Source organism: Condylostylus longicornis, unplaced genomic scaffold (assembly GCF_029603195.1).
Source record: "Condylostylus longicornis isolate FDR11 unplaced genomic scaffold, ASM2960319v2 ptg000075l, whole genome shotgun sequence".
NCBI classification, from domain to species: Eukaryota; Metazoa; Arthropoda; class Insecta; order Diptera; family Dolichopodidae; genus Condylostylus; species Condylostylus longicornis.
Window position 1 is genome coordinate 3,817,925 of NW_026578043.1, and position 12,138 is coordinate 3,830,062.

At 26.3% G+C, this 12,138-nt stretch overlaps 1 protein-coding gene across 2 annotated transcripts in view; it reads left to right on the plus strand.

Annotated features, from left to right (window-relative positions):
* The window catches only part of LOC129612587 (homeobox protein unc-4 homolog), a 61,058-nt gene extending 54,625 nt beyond the window's left edge, over positions 1 to 6,433 (plus strand). The window contains exons 4-6 of one of the 2 annotated variants that reach the window (XM_055526265.1): positions 3,627 to 3,929; positions 4,001 to 4,185; positions 4,552 to 6,433. In XM_055526265.1, the coding sequence (XP_055382240.1) occupies positions 3,627 to 3,929; positions 4,001 to 4,185; positions 4,552 to 5,790 (1,727 nt within the window). In that variant the 3' untranslated portion in view covers positions 5,791 to 6,433. The remainder of the gene's footprint in view (positions 1 to 3,626; positions 3,930 to 4,000; positions 4,186 to 4,551) is intronic. The other variant, XM_055526266.1, reaches the window with a different exon arrangement.
* The last annotated feature ends 5,705 nt before the right edge of the window (positions 6,434 to 12,138 follow it).

Below are 12,138 nucleotides of genomic sequence, written 5' to 3' on the forward strand. Positions count from 1 at the left end.
TTTTCCATTATTGTATTTTTTATTGCTTTTTTAATTTACTTTTTTAATTAAGTAAATAAGAAAATAAAAATGATGGTAAGAATTTTAGTATAATTACTGTTACTTTCAGATTTGTGACATGCACGTATTTTATATGCATATATGAATATGTATGTGTTATTTTGCATATGAAATAAATATAAAAGTTTTCTTTAAAGTTTATAGGAAATACACAAAATTTATTTGGTCCAGCAATAATCAAAAAAAAATAAACGCTATTCTAAACCAAGGACGAGGAAATTCCTATAGTACTCTTTATTATTTGATTCTCTTATTTTCTAGATTAAAAATTCTAGATTGTTTGATTAGAAAAAGTTTAATAAAATATTAGCCTGTAAATTAGTAAAACGAAAGTTTATAAAGTTTAATAGTTATGTGCAAAGAACTAATATGATTGAGTAAGGCAAAATATGCCCTGACATCGGAATTATAAATATAGCCTAACATCAATACACAATAATTAACATTCAACAATTAACATTTATAAGCTGAATTATCTAAATCTGCATTAATACAGTATTATTACAATCCCAATCTCAGCAATATTATGCATTCCACAATAGAACAGTGCAACAATGGGCAGATAATCAAGAATTTTGATTTTATTGTTATATAAAAACATTGGTGATTTAGAAAAGCAAAAAGCTAAGTGTAAATCACAAAGGATATTGATTTTATTCTACTCCGTTAAAAACACATTTTCAACTGTTAAAATTTAATTGCTTAGCAAGAATCTATTCGTTATGAGGAATATCGAATACTTTAAGAGGAAAAAGGTGAGAAAGATATGTGATTATTCGATACAAGAAACAACAAATTATGAATAAATATTTGGTATAAAATCGAAATCTTTTAAAAGGGAAAGGTCATCTTTAAAAAAGCTCACTTTACTATACCAAAAACGAAAAATTTCAGGTAAACAACAAGAAAACGGGAGCAAGCAAAACAAAAAGCTTTAAGCAAAAATCTGAACACATAATTTTAAGATCAATAATTTCTGTTTTCTTAGTGTTAATTTAAATTTTATAATTCAACGTATTACGAAATAAATGTATTAGGAAAAGCTATTTGAATATTTCTAGTGACAGGGAGTAGGATCTTTAATTTTTAATTTGTGTAATTTAACATTAAAAGCACTAATGTAAATGATAATAGTGGTTATTGGTCGTAAAAGCACCCTTAATATAAATTTTATAAATAAAAGAATTACCTGCAAATATAAGTCATAATTTTTCTCACTGGATGACTTCTTATATCCTAATAAATGCCAATATACATGTATATTTGTATGGTTACGCCAACATCATTAAGTTGGTGAGACTTTTTTTCGATTATTTATAATTATTTTCAATCACTTAAACACGATTTACTCATAAATCTTTCGTATTAAAAATATTTCAAAAATTTTATTTCGTTTCACACATAAATTTTACATATGCATACAAACATACGTATATCTATTAACTTGCTTATGTGTAGGTTTTGGCATTAGCCGAGTTTTATGTACTCGTTCAAAATTATTTTTATATACATATGCATGTAGATATTTCAATATCTTCATAGTCGCTCATTAACTCATAAAATATATTTATATGCGCACACACATACATGTAGTCTGAAACATTAAAGAAGAAAGATGTGTAAAGAAAACAAGCGAGCAGCTCACTCAATTTTGTATATGTAGAGATTTATAAAAAAGGGCTTACTTGCAACTGTTTTGTCTTCACATAATTTAATTTTTATTATTTTCATTTACACTTAACTTCAACAATTTGATGACATAATGGCCGAGTAATAAAACCAATAATGGCCACATATTTTATTGCATATTATGATTTTTGCTGTTTTTTTTTTGTTTTTTATTCTTATTTTACACATTTATTGACTTACAATAAAAAAGATTTCGAAGTTTTTCATTAGTTGTTATTCTTAACGTATTTTTAATTTTTTTTGTTCTTTTTCAACAACATATTTTTATTTTCCATTTATTTTTTCTCCTCATTTTGCTTTAAATTGAATGTTGTCAGTTTGTCACATAAGTTTACCACAAAAAAAGAAAAACAAAAGACAAAAAAATCCTGAAAAAGTAAAGTATAAATTAGAAAGAAAACATCAACGTGAAGATATGCCGCAATTTGAGAAAATTACCAAACAACATAATAATAATAATAACAATAACAACAGAAGTGGCAGAAGCAACAGCGGCATGGTAACTACATTATGTGGAAATGTATGTACATATGTGAAAAAAATATTAAATGAGAGAAAAGATACAAGTCGCATTCCAATATTGTCATGACTATACTTCGTTTTTGCTCCACCTTTTGTACTATTTACATTTGAAAATTGTCTTATTCACTGCCGTTTATCTAGAGTATATTGAAATTAATTCTAAAGCCATATTTAGTTGCAATGCAATATACATAGGAACACAAACTTGTATAAGTGTATGAACAAGGTTATTGTATGCTCTCTGCTCCGAATCAAATTTTAATCCGTTCAAATTTTTTACATAACTAAAGAAATTTTTATTGAAAAATGATTTTTTTCCGACGGTGTTACTATTAAAATTTTATACATTTTTAGCAACTTATATAACTTCCCGGCTGTTTGAACATAATATATATATGTATCTTTCAGTCAGAAAAACTCATATATTTTTATGTTATGTTCTTTTTTATACATATTTAAATTTTTAAAATAACAGTCGTCCAAAGCTTTTAGATTATTTAACTCTTAATGAAAATTGTTTTGAACAAGATAAGTATGTATAAGAATAGTATAAATCAATATTAACTCAACCAAATTGATAAGTTTAAAACTTACTAATTTATATTTACCATATTCATGTTAAATTATTTTTACATCTTGTCTTGTGACTTGTTGTAACTTCCTCTTTTTTCCCAAATGTTGAAATTCTGAACTGTTTTTTACTTTGATTTTTTATTACGATTTATTTGATGAGTAGAAATATTATTTGTAGAATACAATTTAATTTAATGTTTTATTCAATTAAACATCAAATTAAATATGATAACAAGATACCTAAAACGAAGAAAAGTATCCACTATTTTTTATGTATGTAGGTATTATATTTACATTAAAGCGTAATTTTCGTACCATAATTTTAATAACAATCGGGACAAACCAATTCAACTGAATAGCAAAACTAGTATCCAACATTTCAAAACATTGATTACTTTTAATGAATTCAATCACTCGAAAAAGATATATTCCTAATTTAACTATCATAGATTTTTCTAACATTATATTTTACTAATATTAATGCAATAAAGTTTAAGTCCAGAGCACCAATTAAGGCTCAATAAATTGCATAAATACTTTATTGAATACAGAAACTGGCGGTTACTTATTATAGAAGTACATATGTCACAAATTTTAATTTTATTTTGCTATTTTAATAACATTGATTCAAATTTAATTAGCCATTTTTGGTTACTGTAAAAATAACAATAATTATTTATCATTCTTTTAAAGATATAAGCTGCCTTTTTTTATTTATTTTTATATTATTATAATTTTATAATTAAAGTAAAAATATATTTAATTTATTTTGCGATAAATAGGAGTTTGTACGAATGCTACAGCACCGTCAGTTTCTTCAATTAATAGAATTTTAAGAAATCGTGCTGCAGAAAGAGCTGCCGCTGAATTTGCTCGTGCAGCTGGTTATGGTTTGTATCCACCACATCCATACACAGGATTTCCGTGGCCACCAAATCCAGCTGCAACAGCACATTTATGGTCACCAAGCTCTGCCTTGTCGGGTATTTCATCTAGTTCAAGAGGTGATTCAATAGGACCATCAACTTCACCTGGTTCTGGAAGTCATGATACACTAGGTTCTCCCCATGGGGATAGATTAATAGGTAATATATAAGTTTTTAATTTAATAAATTCTTGTATTGTATATAAAAAATTATTATTATTTTCCCCACAGACGTTGAGGGCGAGGACTGTGAGTCACTTGATGGTGAACAACCAAAATTTCGCCGTAATCGAACTACTTTTAGTCCAGAACAACTTGAAGAATTAGAAAAGGAGTTTGATAAATCACATTATCCATGCGTTAGTACAAGAGAACGTTTAGCTTCACGAACTTCACTTAGTGAAGCTAGAGTACAGGTTAGTAAGAAATTTAATTTTTTTTTCAGACTACTCTAAAATCTTTATTAATAACTGCCTTAAGAACGAAGTGTTTTATCTATTTGCTACTAAGCTCTTAATCTTACTGTAAATACAAAAAGTGAAGTTTCTCCAGTATAATTAATTGTAACACTTTTCGAGGAGAATGATCATGCAATACAAATATTAACTTTAATGCAACTTCAAAATGATTTATTTTAATTTCATTCAAAATATCTTATTTTCTCCTCAAATACATAAAATTTGACTAAAAGTCAACCGTTTCCCTATTCGAATGAAATCAAAAATCCGTAAAAATTCTTTTTTATACACTAACGATAGATCTCTTCGCATTGATCAATTCAGGTTTGGTTTTCCAACAGACGAGCGAAATGGCGACGCCATCAACGTATGAACTTACTGAAGCAGCGGGGAAGTCCGGCACAACAGCATCAACAACATCAGTCCATGCGGGCATCACCTCACTCACCGCCAATCACCCCCACCAACACAAGTACTCCCAACACAACACCCAACAGTCTTCACAGCAGCTCAACTTTATGTTCGGTTCAATCTCCCATAATTATCAGCCCAATCACAAAACATGGAATGTTACAACAATGCACTCAGGAACTCAGCAATCAAGCAATATCATCCAATCTGAACATCAACAACAGCATCAATCTAGCTTTAATCTCCAGCAGTTTCAAGGGCGACAGTCAACAGCGAGAAAATTTCATCCATACATCAAACAACAACAATCAAAACAGTCAATCAGTAACAATAAATTCAGCCAACATCAATTCACACTCACAATCCAGAACAGTAGCTATACCACCTCATTTGACACATCATTCACAAATTCCACAGCAGCATCAACAATCTTTAGTTGTAGCAGCAGCAGCGGCAGCGATTGCAGCAGCTCGAAATTCGACCAACAACAATCAAACATCTCAAGCGACGACGATAGAAAGCAAAACCACTCAATTGACAACGGTGGAAACAGCATTAACGGAAGTGACATCAGAAAATTCGCGTCAATTGGAAAACCTGTCGTCACAGAAAAAGGATCCAACACCAATTCAGAATCAACTTTCAATTGCACAAATGATAGTTCCACAACACAATTGTGTAATAAATCAGAAATCAGAACAACAACAAAAGGACTCACCACAACAATTCCATCATCTGCATCACTTGCCTCTAGTGCCGCAGGAAGACAAGGTAGTAAAAATGAAGAGGGTGGAGGTGCCGGAAAACGTGACGTCATCAGTCACAGCATCAACTCCATTATTAATGGGAGGTGAACATAGCGCTTTTCGTTCGATAGTTAATCCGTCATCGGCCGCAGCATTTGCTTTAGATTTAGCTAGACAATATGCAGCGGCTTCTGTTGCTGTTGCAACAATGCATAATAGAAACACACAAGATAATGAATGTAATAAAAATAATGAAAACTACGATGATAATAGCAGAAATAATAATGATTATGCAGATTCTGATGAAGAAGAAATAAATGTTCAATCAGATGAAGACGAAACCAATTGTAGTCACAATAATAGAATACCTTTGCAATTAACTAAACATGACAACAGACAGCAGTAGCAGCTAACAAAACAAACAATTCTATCATCGGTACCCATAAAATATTTAATATAGTTTTTGTATAAATGTTTTAATATTATAATCATCACTTATATACGTAAATTCAAGTAAATATGTAAGCATATTATGTACATATAATTTAATTTTTCAATTCCACAACTGTAGTGCAATGTTTCATTATCCTAATTAGATTTACTAAAATAGATTACTTGTTTTATTTTTTAATTATCAATATAAAATAAACGATACATTCTTAAGTATACGATTAAAATATTTTAGCTTTTATATTGAAAATAAATCAAAATTTAGAAAATTTATCGAATAAAAATGAAATTTTAAGTTAAAATGAGAGAAAAACTTAATAAGCTACAAAAATGGTGAGAATAATTGTTTTCAAGGATTTAAATTGAACTATTACATTAGAGTCTTTCATATTTTTCATTCCTTTTAATTTTGTAGAATCGAGACTAACTTTTCCATATGTACACGAAACTGTATTTAAAAAATAAATTACAACAATTGAAACATAATCCAACCCATAATTTTTCTATGTTTTCGTTTCAATTTAAAAACTATACGCTTAAAAAGTCTCTCAGTGTAACAGAAATAACAACTCCATTTTACATTAGAAAAATTTTTTTAAAAATAATGAAGCTATGTATATATAATACATAATTAAATGGTAAATTATGTGAATTAAGACAAATGACTATATTTGGTGGCGCTAGGAAATTTACAGTTAGCTTTTTGTTTTTATAGAGATTTGGACAATTCAAATTTTTATGATAAACTTGCGGGGGGGGGGGGGGGGAGATAGGCTAAAATTACGGAAATCAGTTTCTAATAAAGATGTACACATAAAATTTCAGCTTTCTAACTTCAAGGATGTAGAAGTTTTGTAAACACGTCCACGGACGGATACGGACAAAGTGAAACTAATAAGCACTTTTTATACCTGTACGAAGGTATGTTTGAAGGGTATAAAAAATTTGCCTCACCGTTTGTAATGTTTTTGATCAGCGTCAAATTCTGAGTCGATTTAGCTTTCTCTGTCCTTCCTTTGTCCGTCCGTCCGTTCCAACGATAACTCAAAAACTAATCTAAGTTCAACAAATTTTCACGAATGATTTATTATAGTAAATGCCAGAACCCTATTTAAATTGGATATGATCGGGCCACTGGTTTGGGTAGCTGCCATACAACTTCAAAATTTATTTGGTTTATTTGGAAACTATAAAAGCTGTGGTATTGAAATTTCATACAAGCGAATATATTAGTAGGGCCAATGTGTTTGATAAAATTGAAATTGCTTCGCTTTTTCTGATAGCTGCCATACAACTTCAATATTAGTTTGGCTATATCTTAGAAAATACTGAAATTTTGCTTAAATTAATAAACTTAAAGTTATAGTTTGTGCTATAGTCAGCTATGACATATTTATTCGCACATAAATAGCAAATTCGTACGGGTATCACAGAGTTGACACGGTCAGCTCTATTTTTTTCTCAAAAGTGTTTTGCTTTCAAACAAGTGTTCTTCTAACAAAATAAGTTATGTACCAATTGTAAACTATTTGACCTTATTATTGTCAATTATTTCAGCGGCCATTTTATAATTGTAATGTTTGAATTTATTATTTCCTACTATAAAGTAGCTCTAGAGTCAAGTAGTTACTTTTCTGCGTTTTCAGAAATATTTTATAATATAAATTGTCACAAAACGATATTTTGATGTTTTTGAGAACTCACAACTTTTATAGGTGGCGGAGTTGTCAAAAATTAATTTCTAGTAAGTATCCACATATTTGTGTACAAAATTTCATATATTTTAAACGATGTAGAAGTTTTTTCAATAGGCGACAGCTCTTTTTTCAAGTTTATTGGAAAAGTACTAAAAGCAATTAAATAAAAAGCATTTAATTTAGACTATATAAATATAATTTTACGCGTTAATAAATTATAAAACAGCAGCTTAACCCATTCTGTAAAATTAATTAACGGCATAAAAATTTTTAAAATTTTTTAAACAACTATGTCCATAGATGCCAATTAAAACGAGCTCTTAATTTTTCAAAAAAAAAAATGATTTCATTCTTATTCGATTGATTTCTCAAATTATTATTAAATAAAAATTATTTTTTTAATGAAATAATAAAGATTTTAAATGCTTGATTTTTACATCTTCAATTAAAATTGATTTTAAAATTGTTATAATAAATGTGTTCCTATGTAATTAGTTTGTATTGAAATAAATTAATCAAAAATAGTTTTATGTTTTATTCAGTTCATTACAAAAATATAATTATAAATATTTCTGTGTAAATGGAGGACACCATGTGACAATATTCAAAAAGAAATTTATAATTTGGACCAACATAAATAAAAAGGATATTCAAAATTCTTTAAAAATTTAAAACTATGTTAGAAAAAATTTGTCACATGGTCTAATTAGTTGTATTAAATTAAGACCAAAGTATTAATAAAAACTTAATGAAAAATAATTGAATTAAAAAAATAACGAAATGGGTTGTCAAAATGCAAAAAAAAAAAAAAAGCAGAAAAATAAAATATCAATACAAAAAATAATTTATATTAATAAATTATAATTATTATGTAAGTTTGAAATATAAAAAATATTTTAAGCAGAATAGGTTTGTACATTCTTTATAATTAATATGTGTAATATGCAAGTGTGAGTATATCCTTTTTGATTTTAACTGTAGAATAAAATATTTAATTTCGAATTTATTTATGCATTAAAATATTTTAATATTAAAGGTAATTTTCTTGTATATTAATTTAAATTGAAATTTCAATAGTAAAATAAATAAAATAGTAGATCCTATAGTTTTTATAATATTGTTATGTAATATTATGCTTTATTTCTTGCAAGTTACGTGATCGACGTGATCGACGAAAATTTTCTATACTTGTGTGAATTAAATTTAAATTTACCCAATAAATGGGGCTTTATTTTTGAAAATGCAATTCTAACTTATAGAAGTGGTTAATGATTAGAATATTTAAAATTAAAACTTACAAAATTCTATTGTAATTTCTCAAAAATACACAACTACTTCAATTTTGTAATAGAATAGTGCTTTGAAACACAATTTTGGTTGAAATTTGTTAAAACAATTTTGCTACTGCAGATTAGTCTCCCGCAGTTGTAAATGAATCTAAAAATATTACAGTCTTAAGTTTCCGGAAACAAACACAATAATTGAAATTTTTGATTCTAGCACTAAATTATTTGATATCTTTTACTGCACGTATGTCTGACTAAATTATAAATTTTGGCTTGGAGTAAAATCCGCTTTAGTTGGAAGAACTTTGTCATATCAATTACATTATGCCTATGAATTAATTACAATTACTTATGAAAAAGTTTTTTCAATACTGAATATATTTTAACATTATAAATTTTATATGCAATTTAGCCAAATCATTTTTGTACTTAGTTTAATACGAATAAAAATGTGATTGTCATCATATTAACGCAATACCAGTGTAATATTGTGCTGAATACGGTGCTATGTAAGAAAAACAGAAAACACATATAAAAAGGAAATTTTCAATATGATCTTTGTTTTTTTTTTCCTTATAAAGATTTCATAATAATGTAACAGCATTTGCCAGATAATTAAATTAATTTTATTCATAGATCAAGTAATGAAAACAAGCTATAATGTTCTTTGATTTTATTTTTTTATTTCTCACCCACATCGTTAATTCACACGATTATTATTATGTGTTTTTGTACTTATTTGGAAAGTTTAAACAAAAATGTATTTTTAATAAATTTTATTTATTTATAAATTAAAAATATATAAAATTTTTTATTAAAAATTGTATAAATTATAGTAAAACCTGTATAATTTTGTATATAAATGAAAATACAACACCTACAAATTGTCACTTATTAAATTCTTCATGTTTTTTTTTTAATTAAGAGAACATATTTCAAATATTTTAGGAATCTCGAAAACATAGTAACAATTAATTAATTAATTAATTAATATAAATAACATTAATTAAATCACGGAAGATTGTAGATTGATAAATTTTTAATTGTAATTGAATTAATTTTCGAAATATGAATTTTTTTCAAGCAAATTTGAATGTAAGATGTGTAAAGCAATTAAATTAATTTTTTAGATTTAATGGTAAAAATTGTGTGTTAAACAAATTATGAATAAAATAAAAATTTTCAAATAAAAATTAATAGTAAAAATTGTATACAAAAAGTAAAATTCTACAAATAAAACAAAATATATTTGAATAAGTTGAAAAATTTGTAAATAAAACATTAAAAATAAACCAAATATTTAAAAAAAAAATCTTTTGGAATCTTTGTTATTTTTCGGTTTCATTAACCGAAACTCCTAAAAATGATTTCAGATTGATGGTACAAAAAGAAATTCTTGAAACATCTTATTTCAGTGATTTTATACCCTAAATTTTATTTTTATTTACTTACCCGCTTAAGTATAATTCACTCTTTTTAGTAAAATTAATAGTTACAAAAAGTTTGTTATAATTTAAACAGTTTAGTAGTATAAATACTTAAATATTTTAGTGCACATAAATGCTTTAACGTCCTTTTTTTAAAGACACGAAAATTATACAAAACAATTAATACTTGGAAATTTTTTCGAAATATCATTTATTATCAATTTTTTCGAAAAGAAAAACAATTAATTCATCTTTAAATTAAAATTATTAATAAAATTAAAATAAAATTTGCAGTTTTAGAACAAAACTTATTTCTGAACCGAGTAAAATGCAAATCAAATATAATTCACTCCGCAAAAGCGTAAACTCTATACAAAAATACGAGTATCACTACAATTATTTGTCAATTCAATATTATTATGTAACTCCGTTTAATTATATATAAACTATTTTAATTAAACTAATATTAAATAATAAAAAATTATTCTAGATAGTTTTTTAAAAATTTTTAAAGACTTATTTTATCTCTAATTAAGATTTAATTTCCCCATAAAGACCGCTACATGTGTACAAACGCCAATTGTCTAATAATTCGAGGAGCATGAAACAGCATACATGAAAACGTACAAACTACCATTTCTTTTTGTACATATAAAATTGATGATATCTATGTAATTAATTTAATATTTAATTTTTCTGTAAGAAATGACTGTAAAACAATTATTACCACAACTTTATTTATATTTTTTTATTAAAATTATATATTAATTTCTTATTTGGGTATGTTATCGAAAGGGCAATAAATTTTTATCCTTTCTACTCCATATATTACTTAACGACATCCCGGAATGTCGCTTTTGTTAAAAATTTAAAGTTTCTAAAACTTTCACACCCACTTGTGGGAATGAAGAAAATTAAAAAAAAACAAGATGGAAAATATTGGTGTTTTTCTAAAGTTCGATGTTTGGTATTCGGAAAGCAGGTATAGTGCAAAGTAATATGTTGCTTTGAAGCCCTTTCACAGCCCTTTTGGAAACTGTTCATTTGAAACCTCTATCTTTTTCGGATGAGAAGTTATAAGCAAAAGGCTTGGGCAAGTAGAAATTTCCTCAACATTTGTTAAAATCCCTGTATTTCAAAAAATTTTATCTCTGTAATACACATATTCCCTGTAAAAATCAAAAAATCCCTGTAATACAAAAACTTTACCCATTTTTGATGCTCTAAACAATGCTATATAGTATTGTAGTCTTTATACTGAATCACCCTGTATATAAACTGGAATTCGTGTTGATACTCTGTGTTGATAATTTTTAAAATAATTATGGCATTTAATTGTTCCAATCAAAATCACTTGGATATTCAGCTAAATTTGAAATTTTTCATAATCCCGTTTAAAATTCTTAAACGCTTGGGACAATCTGGTGTAAAGTCTTTTCAAATATTTTTGGATTTACGCAATTTTTAAATCAAAAAGTTGTATTTAAAATATTTACCATCCTTATTAGAATTCATAGAACGTCATTCATTTTAAGAACGTGCATAATTCACATTTGTAATTTCAAATTAAAATTATTAAAATTACAAAAGAAAAAAAAATCCAGAACATTGAAACTTTATACAAAAATGTCAAATTTTTAACACCTGATTATTAAAATTAAATTTATACCTTTTTATTCTTTTTTATTTTTTATTATATTAAAATCCAAATTTTTATGTGAAATATTTTCGATTGAATTTTATTTTATCCTTTTCAAAATCAACTTGCATACCCAAATGTCAAATTAAATTCATTGTAGTGCACCAATAAACTCTAAATTTTCTTCATATTTATTCTGAATTCTGATTACTGCTGTTTATATCTCCAAAAACTCTAAATACAAGAAAAAATAAC